This window comes from Megalobrama amblycephala, linkage group LG3, assembly GCF_018812025.1.
Source record: "Megalobrama amblycephala isolate DHTTF-2021 linkage group LG3, ASM1881202v1, whole genome shotgun sequence".
Classification (NCBI taxonomy): Eukaryota; Metazoa; Chordata; class Actinopteri; order Cypriniformes; family Xenocyprididae; genus Megalobrama; species Megalobrama amblycephala.
In genome coordinates, this window is record NC_063046.1 from 57,162,443 (window position 1) to 57,182,797 (window position 20,355).

General features: G+C 42.1%; 1 protein-coding gene across 5 annotated transcripts in view; it reads left to right on the forward strand.

Moving 5' to 3' along the window:
* The first annotated feature begins 784 nt into the window (after nucleotides 1-784).
* dok7a (docking protein 7a) overlaps nucleotides 785-20,355 on the forward strand; it is a 58,878-nt gene continuing 39,307 nt past the window's right edge. For all 5 annotated transcript variants that reach the window (XM_048186170.1, XM_048186171.1, XM_048186173.1 and 2 more), the window contains exons 1-5: nucleotides 785-910; nucleotides 1,001-1,046; nucleotides 4,352-4,419; nucleotides 6,320-6,467; nucleotides 19,880-20,080. In XM_048186170.1, the coding sequence (XP_048042127.1) occupies nucleotides 857-910; nucleotides 1,001-1,046; nucleotides 4,352-4,419; nucleotides 6,320-6,467; nucleotides 19,880-20,080 (517 nt within the window). In that variant the 5' untranslated portion in view covers nucleotides 785-856. The remainder of the gene's footprint in view (nucleotides 911-1,000; nucleotides 1,047-4,351; nucleotides 4,420-6,319; nucleotides 6,468-19,879; nucleotides 20,081-20,355) is intronic.

Below are 20,355 nucleotides of genomic sequence, written 5' to 3' on the forward strand. Positions count from 1 at the left end.
ATGCTTAAAAACTGAAGAATCTGCAGGACCAGGAGGATTTTTCTGAGGAATAGAGCTCAGTTTAACTGCTCAGGACAAACAAGAGACTCATGAACAACCATCACAAAACAAAAAAAAAACAGTCGTAGATCATCAGGTAACCACACGGTATTGAGAATCAGTAGTTCAGATACTTATGAATGGGGTTATTTTAATAAATTCAGCTATTTTTTGTCTTGTGGATTATATGTAAACATCTTTTATGTAAAATATCTTACTCAGGACAATACTAAACAAAAAATAAAATGCATTTTGTATTATCTCCCTTATTTTGTTAAAATTATTAACATTTTCACAGATTCTGCAAGTGGTTCACATACTTTTTCTTGCAACTGTGTAACTGTGTGTGTGGCATGTATGTATATATATATATACACATGTGTGTGTGTGTGTGTGTGTGTGTGTGTGTGTGTGTGTGTGTGTGTGTGTGTGTGTGTGTGTGTGTGTGTGCGTGTGTGTGTGTGTGTGTGTGTGAGTGTGTGTGAGAGAGAGAGAGAGAGAAAGAGAGAGAATGTGTGCAAATTATAAATGTGACACAGCACTTTTTCTACCTGATCTGACCATTATAAAAGACCTCGTTGTGGTGCTTTCATTAATGTTACTTTAGATACCACATGACAAATTTTGTAAGTGTTACATGACAAATGCATGTAAGGGTTAATTATGTTTACCTAAAATAATTGTTCTGCACCGACACAGTAACCTTTGACTGACCCCTGACATATGTGGTCTATTGGGGCGCGTGCTTGAGGCAGCGGGGTCGAGCGCCCCGGAGTTATTTTGAAAGTGACGCACGCGCAGCTGTCATGAGGGGAAGATGAGCGATACCGTGATCGCGGAGGGAGCAGCAAAAATCAGAGACGGCAAAAAAGTACGGAAATCGCTCGAGTGAGCTGAATGTGTGTATAATGTGTTCATGAGTGACTGTGTGTAAAGGTTTGCTTTGAATTTTCTCTCGCAGTGGAGGAGTCGCTGGCTGGTTCTGCGCAAACCCTCACCGGTCGCAGGTCAGTTCATCATGATCATACGCTTCACAGCAACACAAACTCAACAAATTTTTATTATACGTAAAAGTAACATGTACATTAATAAATATAAATAAACGTAACATTATTACTAGTAAAACTAACAACGACAATATAGGCCTAGCAAAATAAACCAGCAAACAGTAAGAAATATGTGTATAGATACTGCGGTGCATGCTTGGGAATCGAAGTGCATACTGTAAATATTGTATTGTGTATGTGTGTGTGTGTGTGGTAGACCAGGTACAGTTGGTACACTTTTTGCTTTTTCCATTACCATACCAAAACTAGGGACTGAAAAGAAGTGATTTTTCATATGACATTTCCTTTACTTGTCTACTAAAATATTAATAATTATTAACATAAATAAGTAGGTCATATTTGTCAAAATTAGCTCTTAAATACAAGAAGCATTTTTGTTCCAACTGTACCCACGTTGTACTCGGGTACTGTTCCAACTGTACCCGAGTACAGTTGAGACACCCATCCGGAATGCTGTAAAGCTGCCTAACCAATTCACTGCAAGTTTTTACTTCCATTTAGTATTTTATTTGATTATTTGTTTAGTTAAAAGTAGTTAACTTGTAAAACATTGTACAGTAATGGCAAACAGCGATACAATATTTAATTTCAGTTCATAATTTTAATATTAACAGTTGAAAAGTTGAGTAAAAAACATTGAACAATTGCAAACAGCAATAATAAAACAGATTTGTGATCTTACATCGTGCAACTAAACTGCATGTGCCGCAATAGGTTTCTATAGTGCGGGTACATTTGGTACATTGTGTCTCAACTGTTCCCCGCTGACCACCTCGAACATTTCTCTAGATTTTACGATGACCTTGCATGACACAAAGTCATGCAATATGTCAGTTTTTAGAGCAATATGTCAGTTTTTAGAGCACAGATTAAGGTTTACGAAAATGTAAGTTAACTTTAACAGTCATGTAAGGATGAGAAGCTATTCAATGTGGAAGGGACGTGGTGAAGTGAAAAAATTACCTTAGAAAAAAAACTTTCGCCGATATCTTCAGACTGGAGAAGTGCATGTAGTTCAAATTTCCCACGATTGAAGAGGGTGCTAATAAGCATGTGCGAAGCAAATTTCACAGATCAGACTTGTTGCGTACGCAAGTTATTTAAGGTGTTTCAACTGTACCCCTGTACCAACTGTACCTGGTCTACCTTACACACACACACACACAATATGTGTGTGTGTGTACACAATACATAAACATACAAGCTTGATAAAAATGCAAATTTTAGGAAAAACATTTCAGATGGCACTTAGAGGCTTCTGTAGTCTTGCAAACTAATTAATTTTACCCAAACCTATAATAATTAACCATATTAAATTACACAAATATACTTTATGTATTTATGTATTTGTACTTTATTAACCAATGTCTTTGCTGCTTACCTTCAAATATCTAATTTAACTATACTAATAAGCAAAAATTACTTTAGATTAGATTTAGAACTTCCTTCTCCTGTATCCTATTCTTCTTTAATCCAGAATGGCAGCACAGCTGAAAGGTTTGTTTGAGTTATGTTAAGGTTACATTTGAGAACGTTAATTCAGGTCCACTAATTTATGTTCCAGGAGTTTTATATAACCGCACTAGAATGTTTCACTATTCAGTACAGCACTCTTGCTTCAGGGAAATGTCTTGCCGTCGCTGCAGTGTTTTAGTAGCACAGTGAAGTTTTCTATTGCGGTAGATCAGCTGTGAGAGCAGAAATGTGTGAAGAAAGACATTTGTACAGCTGTTCACACTTGTGTGTGTGTGTGTATGTGTGTGATATGCCAAAGGTGGTTTTGTTTGTTTGTTTGCTTTTGTAGTAGCAGGCATCACATGTTTGACCTATCTACATCTTTGAGGGGATGTAAAAATTGTTTTTTGGACATGCACCTCTACATGTACCTCTTTATTTACATTTAAGTATGGTTAAGGTTACAGTAGTTCATAGTAGACCTAGAAATGGTACAATGGCACATGAAACACTACACTACCATTCAAAAGTTTGGGGTCGGTAAGTTTTTAAAAAACTTTTTGAAAGAAAATCTCTTAAAATAGCTGAATAATAATAATATAATTCCTGTGATCAATGCTGGATTTTCAGCATCATTACTCCAGTATTCAGTGCCACATGGTCCTTCAGTAATAATTCTAATATGCTGATTTTCTGCTTAAGAAACGTTTCTGATTATTATCAATGTTGAAAACAGTTGTGCTCATTCATATTTTTGAGTTGAAACGTTTTTCTTTTTTTTTCTCCAGTAATCTTTGATGAATAGAAAGTTTAAAAGAATAGCATTTATTTGAAATAGAAATCTTTCATAACATTACAGTTTTTCTCAATTGATTTGACACATTTCTACAAACTCACAGTGATCTGAACACTTTGTAATTGTCCTTAACAGATTGTACATTTTCATTCATTTCACACATTTGTAAATCATGTGAATAATTTTCTCAAAACAATATGCACAAAGTTCTCAAATGATAATAATTAACGTAACAGTCGGTGTTATGTTGAGATTTGCCTGTTCTTCGGAGTGCTTTTAAACAAATGAGATTTATATAAGGAGGAAACAATGGTGTTTGAGACTCACTGTATGTCATTTCCATGTACTGAACTCTTGTTATTCATCTATGCTGAGGTAAATTCAATTTTTAATTCTAGGGCACCTTAAATGTAATGCATCATTGCTGAATAAAAGTATTACTTTCTTTTAAAAACAACAAAAATCATGGCCGCGTTCAAAAACCGAATGAGTTCAAATGCTGTAGCTGGGTCAAAGACAGGACTTTTTTTTTCTTTTTTCTCTGGATCTATTAATTTATTCAAAAATACATTAAAATGTTGTTAATACATACAGTGACTTGAGCATACCAGTTCATTTCTGTTGTTTTTCATTTTTAAATTAAAATTCACATACAATTTTTTAGGGGCACAAAGTAAATCATTGACAGTTCCAATAAGACAAATGTCCTCATAAAACACACACACAAAAAAAGTGATGACACTCTTACTAAAAAAAAGGTAAGTATAGTACTTTCTTACTATTTCTTGGGGGGAAAACAAAAAATAAGCAGTGCTATGTTAAAATATTACTATTTTTGAAAGACTTGTCCGCTAAATCATAGTCATGTCATTGTCATCAAGGTCAAGTGGACCTTTCAGACCTTTATGACTGTATGTCAAGGTTAATAAATCTCTTTAAATATGTCCTTTATAAAAGCTAATGCGTAAACTGTGTGTGTGTTTGTGTGTGTCAGATTGTTTAGTGCTGTACGTGTATAAGGAGCGGGGTGTGAAGGACAGGAGCAGCGTGACGCTGGAGCACATCTGCGGTCTGGAGGCATGTGTCAGCGCTGATGGCGTTCCCTTCATCCTCTCAATCCTGTGTCTCAGTCAAACTGCCATGCTTGGCTTTGACAGCAAGGAGGCGCTGCAGAGCTGGGACCTGCGACTGCGCTACTGCCTTGGGGAAGGTCAGAGTTCAACATTTAACCCATAAAACAGTCACTTACAGTCCACAATGACCGATGAGATAATACCTATCTGTATCTGTTTCCATGATAAAGGGGTAGGGTTGGCTCTATACCACAATTTTGGCTTCAGTACGATACCACAATCTAATAATTTAGTATCGGTATTAAATCGATACCATACAGGATCTGAATTTCGGGATGGGATTGTGGGTATTGCGCATAATTTTACTCATTCTTGCAGGTTTCATGTTTATAATGTGGGAAATCACCACAAACATTTATTAGTAAAGTAACATATTATCACATCAAATCAGTAATTTGAAGACTTTTTGTGAGAAGTAATTTCACAAACAGCGTGATTAATTAGTTTTGGTCGTGCTGAGTGAGATTCACCTGCTTTATTCATTTTGTTCTTCTGTGTTGTCACATTTGCCGGTTTCGCGTCGGGTAGCACACAGTTAGAAAAGCAGTGTATCAAGTACCGAAATTAGCAAAATCATGATATCGTAGTATTTGAAATAAAATTTATACTGATATTTTCCCAGTAGCGTTATACTGCGCAACCCTATAAAGGGGTAGTTTAGTCAAATAGTTTAGTTGCTAAATGTTTAACAATAAATCTATTTTTTAAAATGATATCTAAATATTTTTTTTAAATATGCAGCCTTAATGAGCTCATATCAAAGACTACATGGAATAATTACTGTCTACTAAGTGTTATATTTATAATTATATATTATAATTATTAAAATGATTTTTAAAAATAATTTGTCACACCAACACAGGACCATTTATATTGAGGTAGGCAATATGGTGACACATTTGATCAGTTAGAGCATTTAAAGCATATACTTTTCCACATTCATGTACATTTTAACTACGTTTTGATGTTGAAACCAAAAGAGATTTGATTGATTCATATGATTGTTGTGTATGTGCTTGAACTCTTTGTAGTTGTGAGCAGGCATGTGATACAGTTAGCTGTGTGTCGGTTTGTGTGTGTGTGTGTGTGTGTAGCTGCCTCTTTTTTGATTTGCATACCCTCATAAATCTCTTTAGTGCTAACAGGTTTAACCCTGCCTGCATTCCCTCATCACATTTTACACACACAGACAAAGACAAGCTGTTGTTACTGCACAGACCAAAGTAAGTGAATGACGTTCCTGGCATTAGGAATACTTACTAGAGTTTCTAGTTAGTGCTGTTTGCTGAGGCAAGGAGTACTATCATTCTTAAGTTGGATTAAGGATCTAAACAAACCCCAAACTTATGATTTTCACTTGGCAGATGAATATAATAAATAAAACTATGAGTGGAAATTACAGTTTTTTACGATTGCTTAAAATTAAAAATAACACACATTTACTGAAATCTTACAATCAAGGAGCAAAACCTTAGCCCAGATCTGCACAACTATAAGCACATTCTCAGCCTCACACTTTTTGCCAGAGGTGGGAGTAAGTCACACATGTGCAAGTCACAAGTCTCAAGTCTTAACCTTCAAGTCTCAAGCAAGTCCAAGTCAGTTTTTGTGAGAGTCAAGTCAAGTCAAGTCACTGCTTGGGTCAAACAAGTCACTGGCAAGTCATACAAATGTTTGATGATTTAACTGAATTTATATTAAAATAAGTAAATCTACAGTAGTTATGGACTATGGGAGTTTTATTTGCAACAAAAAAAAGCAATATGCATTTCTACTCAAAAGGTGTCCACATACAGCTGAGCTGTCAATACAATAAAACGCTGGAGCACATCTGCGGTCTGGAGGCATGTGTCAGCGCTGATGGCGTTCCCTTCATCCTCTCAATCCTGTGTCTCAGTCAAACTGCCATGCTTGGCTTTGACAGCAAGGAGGCGCTGCAGAGCTGGGACCTGCGACTGCGCTACTGCCTTGGGGAAGGTCAGAGTTCAACATTTAACCCATAAAACAGTCACTTACAGTCCACAATGACCGATGAGATAATACCTATCTGTATCTGTTTCCATGATAAAGGGGTAGGGTTGGCTCTATACCACAATTTTGGCTTCAGTACGATACCACAATCTAATAATTTAGTATCGGTATTAAATCGATACCATACAGGATCTGAATTTCGGGATGGGATTGTGGGTATTGCGCATAATTTTACTCATTCTTGCAGGTTTCATGTTTATAATGTGGGAAATCACCACAAACATTTATTAGTAAAGTAACATATTATCACATCAAATCAGTAATTTGAAGACTTTTTGTGAGAAGTAATTTCACAAACAGCGTGATTAATTAGTTTTGGTCGTGCTGAGTGAGATTCACCTGCTTTATTCATTTTGTTCTTCTGTGTTGTCACATTTGCCGGTTTCGCGTCGGGTAGCACACAGTTAGAAAAGCAGTGTATCAAGTACCGAAATTAGCAAAATCATGATATCGTAGTATTTGAAATAAAATTTGTTAGACCAAAGTAAGTGAATGACGTTCCTGGCATTAGGAATACTTACTAGAGTTTCTAGTTAGTGCTGTTTGCTGAGGCAAGGAGTACTATCATTCTTAAGTTGGATTAAGGATCTAAACAAACCCCAAACTTATGATTTTCACTTGGCAGATGAATATAATAAATAAAACTATGAGTGGAAATTACAGTTTTTTACGATTGCTTAAAATTAAAAATAACACACATTTACTGAAATCTTACAATCAAGGAGCAAAACCTTAGCCCAGATCTGCACAACTATAAGCACATTCTCAGCCTCACACTTTTTGCCAGAGGTGGGAGTAAGTCACACATGTGCAAGTCACAAGTCTCAAGTCTTAACCTTCAAGTCTCAAGCAAGTCCAAGTCAGTTTTTGTGAGAGTCAAGTCAAGTCAAGTCACTGCTTGGGTCAAACAAGTCACTGGCAAGTCATACAAATGTTTGATGATTTAACTGAATTTATATTAAAATAAGTAAATCTACAGTAGTTATGGACTATGGGAGTTTTATTTGCAACAAAAAAAAGCAATATGCATTTCTACTCAAAAGGTGTCCACATACAGCTGAGCTGTCAATACAATAAAAATCTTAAAGGGGTGGTTCATTGCGATTTCACTTTTTTAACTTTAGTTAGTGTGTAATGTTGCTGCTTGAGCATAAACAGTATCTGCAAAGTTACAGCGCTGAAAGTTCAATGCAAACAGAGATATTGTCCTTTAAAGTTATGGCAGTTTAATGCCTACAAAAACGACCGGTTTGGACTACAACAAGCTTCTTCCCGGGTTGGTGACATTATAAACCCTGCAAAACACGCCCCCGGGAACACGCAACAAAGTGGGCGAGGCCATGTTGCTCGGCATATGGAAGTGGAGGAGTTGTGTACACCAGACGTGAGCAATGCTTCAAAGGATAATAGAACCTATTATAATCTGTGATATTTTCTACACTGGATGCGGCACAGAAGACAGCTTCCAGAATCTACACAAGTTCAATGCTGGGTTTGCACAAAGGCTATTACTGAAAGATGAAGCAGTTCTTTAAAAGCAGAAGCAGCTGTTTATCGGCCCCAAACTGTAAGTACATTTTATTTTTTGTACATGTCTTTTAAATATATAGTTGTTGCTATTTTTTGGTTGCATCAAGGACCTAAACAAAGACCAACGTGTTTTTGCTTCGCTAGCCAGTTAGCTAAATTCTATTGCATACTTCTCCAACAAACGCCAACAAACACCAAAACTTCTATGTTCATAGACAAACAGCTGTTCATGCTGTAAATTAAACGATACCTTTACAAAAATGCTACTACTCAGTCATGTAAGTTATTCGGCTACAGTAAAGCTTTAATCAGGTTAAAACTGGATATTGAAAGCTAACAAACAGCAGTAACAGCATATCTAAACACTTTGACACAAATAAAAAAAAAAGAAATTTCCTTTAAAAGCCACGATTGCAGCTTGACCCTCTTCATCTGGGTCTGATTCTGGCTAAATTTGATACAGCAATATAGACGGCATTATTTACATTTCCACTGAAGCACATATAACTAATAATAAGGGGCGTGGTGTTTCTGGACGCTTCAGTGAATCACAATACACTGGGCCAGCTAACCAATTTGAGCACCTTGCATATTTCGGGGGGAATGGCTTCATAGAATTAGGAAGTCAAATGAGCCGTTCGAATGACAATGGAAACAGAGGTGTAGAATAAAGGTAAAATATATGAAAAATACAGCTTTTTTAAAAAAAAAACTAAGCATTAAGACATGTTAAACTGCACCCCAAAAACACAATCAAGCCTAGAAAAACAAACACTGAACCACCTCTTTAAAATAAAAATGAATAAATGAATGTGTGTGCATGCGTGAGTGAGTGAAAAGTGCACTCTAAAAAATGCTGGGTTAAAAACAACCCAAGTTGGGTTGAAAATGGACAAACCCAGCGATTGGGTTAAATGTTTGCCCAACCTGCTGGGTAGTTTTATTTAAACCAACTTTTGTTTAAAAATTGCTATATGGCTAGCTTAAAATGAACCCAAAATAGTTGGGAAATTAAAAACCAGATGCAATTAGAGGCAACAATAATAGACAAAAGGTGAATGTTTATTAATAAGCTTTAATATTTTATTAATATAAATTTAATAGTTTAATAGTTTATTAATATAAATTTATTAATAAGCAATTTAGTAAATGTTTATTGTTTAATAATTAATAAATGTTCATTTCCAACATATTTTGGGTTAATTTTAATTAAGCAATACAGTAATTTTTAAACAATAGTTGAGTTAAATAAAACTACCCAGCAGGTTGGGCAAACATTTAACCCTACCGCTGGGTTAAAACAACCCAATTGCTGGGTTTGTCCATTTTCAACCCAACTTGGGTTGTTTTTAACCCAGCATTTTTTAGAGTGTGTATTGTTTGCATGTGCATGGTTGGGTTCGCAAGCCTGTATGATATTATTTTTTCTGTGTGTGTGTGTATATTTATGTGCATCCTCATAAACTATCCATAGGCTTTACACTCAAAGTCTAACACTGAATATCAATTATTAGACTGTACACATACTAAGTGCTATTGTAAAAAAGCTGACATTTCCTTATTTATACTGTTTATAACCATTTACAATGCATTGCACTTGCAAAAAAATTAAATGTGATCATTTTCAAATTTACAGTGGGTACGGAAAGTATTCAGACCCCCTTAAATTTTTCACTCTTTGTTATATTGCAGCCATTTGCTAAAATGTTCAAGAGTTCATTTTTTTCCTCATTAATGTATACACAGCACCCCATATTGACAGAAAAACACAGAATTGTTGACATTTTTGCAGATTTATTAAAAAAGAAAAACTGAAATATCACATGGTCCTAAGTATTCAGACCCTTTGCTGTGACACTCATATATTTAACTCTGGTGCTGTCCATTTCTTCTGATCATCCTTTAGATGGTTCTACACCTTCATTAGAGTCCAGCTGTATTTGATTATACTGATTGGACTTGATTAGGAAAGCCACACACCTGTCTATATAAGACCTTACAGCTCACAGTGCATGTCAGAGCAAATGAGAATCATGAGGTCAAAGGAACTGCCTGAAGAGCTCAGAGACAGAATTGTGGCAAAGCACAGATCTGGCCAAAGTTACAAAAAAATTTCTGCTACACTTAAGGTTCCTAAGAGCACAGTGGCCTCCATAATCCTTAAATGGAAAACGTTTGGGACGACCAGAACCCTTCCTAGAGCTGGCCGTCCGGCCAAACTGAGCTATCGGGGGAGAAGAGCCTTGGTGAGAGAGGTAAAGAAGAACCCAAAGATCACTGTGGCTGAGCTCCAGAGATGCAGTCGGGAGATGGGAGAAAGTTGTAGAAAGTAAACCATCACTGCAGCCCTCCACCAGTCGGGGTTTTATGGCAGAGTGGCCCGACAGAAGCCTCTCCTCAGTGCAAGACACATGAAAGCCTGCATGGAGTTTGCTAAAAACACCTGAAGGACTCCAAGATGGTGAGAAATAAGATTCTCTGGTCTGATGAGACCAAGATAGAACTGTTTGGCCTTTATTCTAAGCGGTATGTGTGGAGAAAACCAGGCACTGCTCATCACCTGTCCAATACAGTCCCAACAGTGAAGCATGGTGGTGGCAGCATCATGCTGTGGGGGTGTTTTTCAGCTGCAGGGACAGGACGACTGGTTGCAATCGAGGGAAAGATGAATGCGGCCAAGTACAGGGATATCCTGGACGAAAACCTTCTCCAGAGTACTCAGGACCTCAGACTGGGCCGAAGGTTTACCTTCCAACAAGACAATGACCCTAAGCACACAGCTAAAATAACGAAGGAGTGGCTTCACAACAACTCCGTGACTGTTCTTGAATGGCCCAGCCAGAGCCCTGACTTAAACCCAATTGAGCATCTCTGGAGAGAACTAAAAATGGCTGTCCACCAATGTTTACCATCCAACCTGACAGAACTGGAGAGGATCTGCAAGGAGGAATGGCAGAGGATCCCCAAATCTAGGTGTGAAAAACTTGTTGCATCTTTCCCAAAAAGACTCATGGCTGTATTAGATCAAAAGGGTGCTTCTACTAAATACTGAGCAAAGGATCTGAATACTTAGGACCATGTGATATTTCAGTTCCCTTTCGAGGGAACTATTGACGCTGCGTGGTAACGCATTGGGAACCTTCTGCGTGATGTCGTCACTGAAGCACTCATGTATCTAACCAATCGCGTAGCGAGACGTCAGAGACGGGTGACGTCACGGACCAGGAAACTATAAAGCATACCCGGATGCAGAGCACGCCAGCTTCTGTGTCTTCAACAAAGCGCTCTATGTTATCTTGTCTGTCTTATTTGGTGTTGTTTGTCTCTCTATTATAAAAAAGACAAAATATCTCTTCTTCTGAGGACAAGAGCTGCATTACACCATATATATATATATATATATATATATAAAGACAGTTATAATGGCGGAAGAGAAACGATTCAGGAAGTGTGTGCATCCCTGTCCTAGATACATTCCGGATGGGGACACACACGATATGTGTGTCGTTTGTCTGGGGGTTGAGCATGCCCAGGCAGCTCTCGAGGGAGCTGTCTGCGTGCATTGCGAGAGATTAACCCTTAGAGTGTTGAGATCTCGCCGGGCACTCTTCGAGGAGGGTGCCTCGGCGAGCGTTCCTCGCGGGTCGGGTCCTGCTGCTGCTGAGGCGCAGCGCCGGCTTTTGTCGTGGGGTTCGCAAATGGAGCTGGTGGAGGGGGTTGAGACGGGCCCAGCCTTATCTCGCCCTTTACCCGCCAGCCCCAGTGCCTCTTCCCGGGTGTCGGAAGCACGCGTAGCGGTTTCTTCCCCCCAGAGAGAGGCACCGGCGCTTCATCTCTCTTCCTCCGAGGAGGTTGATGTGGTGAGCGTCGAGGCTGGGAATGAGGACCCGCCATCCTCTTCCCCAGCGTATGAGGAGCTCCTGGAGGTAGTGACCAGGGCTGTTGCCAAATTAAAGATCGATTGGCCAGCAGAGCGGGCAGAGTCTAGACCTAAGAGCAAGTTGGATGAGCGCTTTCTGCCCGCTCGGTCGCTACCCCAGCGTCGGGGTTTGCCTTTCTTCACAGACCTCCACACTGAGGTGTCGAGGTCGTGGAAAAGGCCCGTGCAGCATCGCGTATACAGCCCACAAACCTCTGTATATAGCAATATAATAGGTTTGAGACAGCACGGTTACGCGGCGATGCCCCGGGTTGAGGAGACGCTTGCGGGCTATCTCTCACCCGAGTCGGCGTCGTCGCTAAAAGCCCCGACGTTGCCCACCAAGCCGCTAAGAACCACATCTAACTTGGTGGGCAAAGCATATACGGCAGCAGGTCAGGCAGCGGCATGCTTACACACTATGTCGCTACTCCAAGCCTATCAAGCGGACCTGCTGGGGGAGATTGACGAGAGCGGGGAGGCCACATTTGAATGCATCCAAGAGATCAGGATGGCAACTGATCTAGCTCTCCGTGCCACCAAAGAGACCGCCAAAGAAATAGGCCGGTCTATGGCAGCCTTGGTGGCTACGGAGAGACATCTGTGGCTGAACCTCTCGGACATAAGGGAGCGAGATAAAGCTGCCCTTATGGACGCGCCGCTGTCCCCTGTGGGCCTCTTCGGCGACGCTGTAAATACAGTCGTCGAGAGGTTCCAGGAGTCTAAAAAACAGGCAGCGGCGTTCCAGAGGTTCATCCCCCGCCGCTCTATAGTTCCCCCCGAGGCTGCTGAGCGGGAGCAGCCTCGGCCGTCCACGAGCTCCTCAGCGCACCACAGAGCGCAACAAAAAGTGAGCGTGGCCGCCCGTGCTCCCCCGCAAACAGCTTGGGGATCGGGTCGGTCTGCTCAGAAGAAGCCTCCCAAGGGCAAAACGGACCTGCGGGCCGTTATTGTCGCTAGGAAGGCCTCGAAGCGGTCCTGATATCTGTGGGTCAGGACCCACTGAGGGTGGTCCCCTCCGGAGGAAGCCGGGGAAAATTATATCTAACCCCCGCTCCCCTTCGGCACCCTCAGGGGATCAGTCCGTCAACCCTGCCATCCAGTGTGCGTCAGGGCACGGCGGTCCCCGCCGACCCTTCGAGGAGGGCCGGCCACTTGATTCGGTTATCATCTGCCGGCGCGCCGCGTCAGAGCATCGAGTCAAGTGCTCAAAAAACACCAGAGGCCAGTCCCGAGAGACTGGTTCCCTTAGTAGATTTTTTGGCAGAGTGGAAACTCCTTCCAAACATATCGAATTGGGTACTGCTCATGATAGAAAAGGGTTACAAAATACAGTTCGGGTCTCGCCCGCCCAGATTCAATGGGGTCCTTCCCACAGTGGTGACCCCCGAGCAGTCTCTGGTGATGGAACAAGAGGTTACGACACTCTTGCAAAAAGGAGCTATAGAAAGGGTCTCTCCTCCCAGCAAGCTGTCGGGCTTTTACAGCCGCTACTTCATTGTTCCAAAGAAGGATGGAGGACTGCGTCCTATAATAGATTTACGTGTGTTAAATCGCTCAATTCAAAAGCTCAAATTCAAGATGCTTACACTCAAACAGATTGTCCCACAGATCAGATCCGAGGACTGGTTTGTGGCGATAGACCTGAAAGATGCATACTTTCATGTGTCCATCCATCCTTCTCACAGGAAGTTCCTCAGGTTTGCTTTCGGGGGCGAAGCTTACCAATACAGGGTTCTTCCGTTTGGCCTATCGTTATCACCCCGCACATTCACGAAGTGCGTGGATGCGGCTCTGGCCCCGCTGAGGCTTCAGGGCATCCGCGTACTGAATTACATCGACGACTGGTTGATTCTAGCTCAGTCAGAGCAACTGGCAGTCCAGCATCGAGATGTTGTTCTGCGTCATATGGAGAAGCTTGGGCTGAGGCTCAACGCCAAAAAGAGTGTGCTAGTTCCGGCTCGAACTATTACTTATCTGGGTGTAGTTTGGGACTCCACCACGTTGCGGGCACATCTGTCTCCCGCTCGTGTGAGTGCCATCCTAACGGCCGTGAAAGGGGTGAAACTAGGCCAGTCACTCACTGTAAAACAGTTCCAGAGACTGTTGGGTCTGATGGCAGCTGCGTCCAACGTGATACCTTTTGGCCTCCTGCACATGAGACCCTTACAGTGGTGGCTCAGAACCAGGGGATTCTCCCCGAGGGGAAATCCATTCCGCATGATCAAAGTCTCACGACGATGCCTTCGTGCTCTGGTCATGTGGAAAGATCCCTGGTTTCTGTCCCAGGGACCCATGCTGGGGACTTCTGGTCGTCGCGCAATGCTTACGACAGACGCTTCCCTCACGGGCTGGGGGGCGATCATGAGTGGTCGCCCAGCTCAGGGCTTATGGGAGGTCCATCAACTCTCCTGGCACATAAATCGGCTGGAGATGATGGCGGTGTTCCTGGCATTGAAACACTTTCTCCCAGACCTGAGAGGTCATCACGTGCTGGTCCGAACGGACAACACAGCAGTGGTCGCCTATATAAACCATCAGGGGGGTTTGCGGTCTCGCCAACTTTATTACTTGGCCCGTCAGATCCTCCTGTGGGCCCAAGGGAAGTTGCTCTCCCTGAGAGCAGCTTACATCCCGGGGCACCAAAATTTGGGAGCGGACGCCCTGTCGAGGCAGGGTCCGAGGCCCGGGGAGTGGAGACTCCACCCGGAAGTGGTGGATCTCCTATGGAAAAACTTCGGTCGTGCAGAAGTCGACCTATTTGCTTCGGGAGAGTCATCCCAGTGCCCGCTCTGGTACTCCCTTACCCATCCAGCACCTCTGGGGCTGGACGCCATGGTACAGACGTGGCCGAGGCGGCGTCTGTACGCATTTCCCCCGATCGCCTTGCTCCCGGGAGTTCTGGAGAAAGTACGCCGGGAGGGGGTCAGCCTATTACTGGTAGCCCCCTTCTGGCCAACCAGAATATGGTTCTCGGACCTAGTGTCCCTATTAGACGGCTCCCCAATGGAGCTTCCCCTCAGACAGGACCTCCTGTCGCAAGCAGGCGGGCTGATAATACATCCCCGCCCAGAACTATGGAAGCTGTGGGCCTGGCCTCTGAGGGGGCCAGGTTCATAGATGCAGGTCTCCCAACCGAGGTTGTGGAAACCATTCTGAACTCCAGAGCTCCCGCCACGAGGAAGCTTTATTTATACAAGTGGAATGTGTTTTCTGCCTGGTGCAGGCGCAATAATGTGGATCCTGTCCACGCTTCTATTAGCTGTGTGCTAACTTTCCTCCAAGAAAAGTTCTCGGAGGGCCTATCTCCTTCGACATTGAAGGTCTACGTTGCGGCTATTTCTGCCTTTCACATTCCTCCGGAGGGTGTCCTTTCGGTGGGTCGAGACCCCCTGGTCACTCGCTTCCTCCGTGGCACACTGAGGTTGAGGCCTCCAGTGCGCACAAGGGTTCCGGCCTGGGACTTGGCCGTGGTTTTACAAGGGTTGGCCGAGGCGCCCTTTGAACCACTAGAGGAGGTTCCTGAGAGGTTCCTCACTCTAAAGACTATTTTCTTACTCGCTATCACTTCTCTGAAAAGGATAGGAGATTTACAAGCACTGTCAGTTGCTCCTTCATATCTCGAATTTGCTCCAGGAATGGTGAAGGCATTCCTGCATCCTAGACCAGGCTATGTCCCTAAGGTCCCTACCCATGTCCCAGGCCCCATCGTGCTCCAGGCCTTCCATCCTCCTCCTTTTAAATCCTTGGATCAGGAAAGACTAAATCTGCTCTGCCCAGTAAGGGCTTTGGATACATACGTCCACAGAGCTGCCCTGTGGCGTAAAACTGATCAGCTGTTCGTCTGTTTTGGGTCCCCTAAGAAGGGGGGCCCTGTATCCAAGCAGAGGATGAGCAAGTGGGTGGTCGAGGCCATCACGCTTGCATATGAGGTGGCCGGACAGCCTTCTCCTTTAAGTGTTCGTGCCCACTCCACTAGGGGTATGGCGGCATCAAAAGCTCTGATGTCGGGTGTCTCCATCAGTGACATCTGTGACGCAGCTGGTTGGTCATGCCAGCACACATTCATGAGGTTTTATAACCTTGATGTCGGCTCCACTCCGGGGTCTTCAGTCCTGCCAAGATAACTTGGCAAGTATTTGCCGCTACTGCACAGTTGGGATAGCGTTCCCAATGCGTTACCACGCAGCGTCGATAGTTCCCTCGAAAGGGAACGTCTCAGGTTACAGATGTAACCCTGGTTCCCTGAGAAGGGAACGAGACGCTGCGTCTCTTGCCGTACCCCCTGCATACTTGCGAGCACTTGTTTCAGACTTACCCAGAAGCTGGCGTGCTCTGCATCCGGGTATGCTTTATAGTTTCCTGGTCCGTGACGTCACCCGTCTCTGACGTCTCGCTACGCGATTGGTTAGATACATGAGTGCTTCAGTGACGACATCACGCAGAAGCTTCCCAATGCGTTACCACGCAGCGTCTCGTTCCCTTCTCAGGGAACCAGGGTTACATCTGTAACCTGAGACGTTTTTCTTTTTTAATAAATCTGCAAAAATGTCAACAATTCTGTGTTTTTCTGTCAATGTGTACATTACATGCTATGTGTACATTAATGAGGAAAAAAATGAACATAAATGATTTTAGCAAATGGCTGCAATATAACAAAGAGTGAAAAATTTAAGGGGGTCTGAATACTTTCCGTACCCACTGTATGTGTATGTATTGTTCATTCAAGCGTGACATTCTGGCGCGCGTCTTTCTGTGTGTCATGTGTGTGACAGGACATTCACAGACAGCGCGTCCTCTTTTTTTCCTTTGGTGCGCTTAAATGGTTTAAAAGCATTTGCATGAATAAGAGCGTGATCATTTTGTAATGCTAGCCAAAGGATGACAGAAAAAAACCGATGCTGCGCTTGCGTTAAATATTTTTGACGTTAAACTGGAAAACGTTGACAGCACTGATTTTAACCCAGTTTTCTGTTTAATGAACACAAAACCAATTCAAAGTCAACTCTTAAAAGTGTGCAGACAATCAGGTGCAAGTACTATAAAAAGGCAAAAGGTGAGTTTATGTGTCTTCAACAAAATGAAAGGCAATGTTGCAGTAAGAGGGAGAGGGATAAACATAATTTTGAATCATTTTGAAGGCCCCGGGCCAACGTGGTGTTAACATCACGCAGAATAGGGTCCTCCACCAGCATGCCAACTTAGGCCCTTACAACACACCCACATATTCACATTTTAGACAGACTGCACAAAATCGTCACAGCAGAAGACCAAATGGATGCAGAGCAGATGAGATACAGTCATATGGGACAATATAAATTTCCACCTATCTGCTCTGGTCCAAAACTGGTATCATTAGCGTCCACAATTTTCACTCCAATACCTCCCACCATACTGTCCCTTCCTTAAACCTATTGAGGAGTTTTTTTTTTTTTTTTTTTTTTTTTGTCAATATATTCATGTACTTTACTCTAACAATATCTCTGAAAAAAACAAAGCCAGACTATATCATTAGAAAAGTATAAAAGTTACAAGTGTTTAAGTTTGAGCACAGCAGTGTTTAAATGAATCAAAGAGAATCAGAATATATGAACCATGTGTGTTCCATACAGTGTCAAAGTTGGGTTTTGTTAAATGAATGTAAAGTTTTGAATGAAGTGTTTCATTTTGCAAAAGAACTGAGGTGTTCTGCTACTTGTGTGTGTGGATTTGTGACTTGTGTGTAGTGTTTTGACAAAATGAGCCTTGTTTTTAAAATTGTGCTTAAGCAATCGTAAAAAATTGTAAAGCTGCAAGCAGCAATGAAAGGGTCCTCACACCCGTGCCACTGCCACCTGGTGGCTTTAGGAAAACAGAGCACAGAGTGCAAAATTCATTTCAGTGGGTAAATATAGGAGGACTACGTCAAAGTCATTTGCATTTGCCAGCCTTCCTGCTGCCGGCTGGTGGTGCTATGCCTAAACCTAAATTTTAGCATGTAGATGTGTCCTGGCCAGGTCTTTTATCACACATGTGAAGTTTGGGGCAGATTGGACATTGTATGCATGAGTTACAACAACTTCCTGTTTCAGGCATTAATAGCATGCTTTATCACTTAGTAAGTGTTGCTAGCATGTTTGAGCATGCTTAGCATTCAATGGCATATTTTAGTATGTTGCTAATAGTGCATCACAGTGTTAAACGTCACTTTCTGTTTCCAATAGGGGGCGCTATGACTATAACTGAATATGGGCATGTAAATGTGTTAAGACCAATACTCTTATCAAACATGTGAAGTTTGAGGCAGATTGGACATTGTATGCATAATACAACAACTTCCTGTTTCATAGTGTTAATAGCATGCTTAACAACTAGGGCTGCATGATTTATCACGATTAAACCGCACACGATTTGGCAAAGGCTGTGATTATTTCATGCGCAGCTTGTCAGAGCTGTACGGCTCTGTGATCAATAGTAAATGCTTCTCCATCTGAAAGCCAGAGGGCGGTCTTGTGCAGAAACTCTAAATATGCCCTGCAGTAGCAGTAGATAACACCCATCATTCTAGAAAATCCCTATGGACATCATACCAGAGGTATTATAGGGAGATGAGAGGGTCTGAATCTCTTACCATTGGAGAAAGCGTAACGGCTAACTTAATCATGTGCAGCACCTCTCAGCCTATTGTGTAATGGCAGTGATATCAGTGGCCGCCACTCAAAACACCTTCCTTGCGTACCGCTACAGCCGGAGCCTTAGCATTAGCCGTTATGCTTTTTTGGCTAAAGGTTGCAGGCTTGCCTTCCAGTGGCTTTGACACAACATCTATCTGTAAAACAGTAATGCGGCACATTTGCTGTTGGTAATGCCGTAAATGAGTCCTACCTGTCACAACATTCCCTAGTCTGCCTTCTCTTAAAAAAAATAAATTTTTATCAAGCTAAAATCTACATATTGTTCCCAACGAAAGTATTGTTTAGTGTAAAACATGCTGAAGATTATCGAACAGGCTGTCGATTAATTAAATGATTAGCTATTTCCCCACAAAAGCTGTTTAATCAGCATAGTGAAGCTTCTCATCCATTGACATCCATTCAAAAACAGCCTCTGGTCTCCTTCCCTGCGTACCGCCAGAGGTGGAGCATTAGCATTAGCCGTTACGCTTTTTTGGCTAAAGGTTGCAGGCTTGCCTTCCAGTGTTTTACGCATGTTGCTTTTTCAAATGTACATTATAAGCGACTCAAACTCACAGTGCTTTCAGATGGTTTAGCATTTGGAGCCATACTTCATTGACAAGCTGCACATAAAAAAAAGAATCACGTTTAAGTTCAATGCTATTTTTCGTATCGTGTGATAAATCGTGCAGCCCTATTAACAAACATATCAACCACCCTGAACACTCTAGCAACCACCTGGCTATCAACAGCAACCACCTGGCAATACCCTACCTTGCAATGTCCTTGCAAACACCCAAAATAACTTAGTAACCACCTATCATTGTCCTAGTAACTCCCTTGCAATACCCTAGAAACCACACAAAATACCATAGAAAGTACCTATAGCAATGCCCTAGCAACAAGAAGTCTTTAGAATCTACCTAGCAACCACCCATAACACACCAGTAACCACCTGGCAATGCCCTTGCATCTAACAAAATATCTTAGTAACCAACTAACAACTGCACAAACCGTCCTTGAAATCACTTAGCAACGCCCTTGCAACCACACAGAACACCCTAGTAACCACCTTGCAGTGCCCAAGCAACCATCCTGAATTATTCTGAAACTAGTACCTAGAAGTCACCTAGCAACCACCCATAGCACCTTGGTTAACACACTTTTGCACAGGAAAGCATCACTTACTTGTCCATCAGTTTATTGTTTACATGTGATTGAATGGTACATGCAAATCATGTTTTCTCTTCTGTCAGTCCACAGTTTCAGCGTCTCTGTGCTTCCTGGCACTAAACTGGAAAGCGGAGCAGCGACTCTGCATTTATGCAACAATGTCCTGGTCATCGCTAAAGACCTGCCAGCTGTCATCATTGGCCACTGGAATCTGCTGGATCTGCGGCGATACGGGCCGGTCAACAACGGCTTTGTGTTTGAGGGAGGAACACGCTGTGGTTACTGTGAGTATGCCAATATAATTATGAAAAGGCTCATTATTTTTAGCCTTTTTATAAAATGCAGTTTCAAGGTTTGGTTAGTTATCATGGTCTTTTGCTTTGTGACATGTAAAGTTTGATGCTTTGGCTTATTTTGGGACTTTTTTAAAAGTAAAAAATATACAACCAACTATTAAAATTTTGTCTGAAATACAAGTTTGTTTTTTTATATTGGAAATAAAATAACATTTAGTTTATATATGGTATCACATACATAATCGATAATGTACATCCTGCTG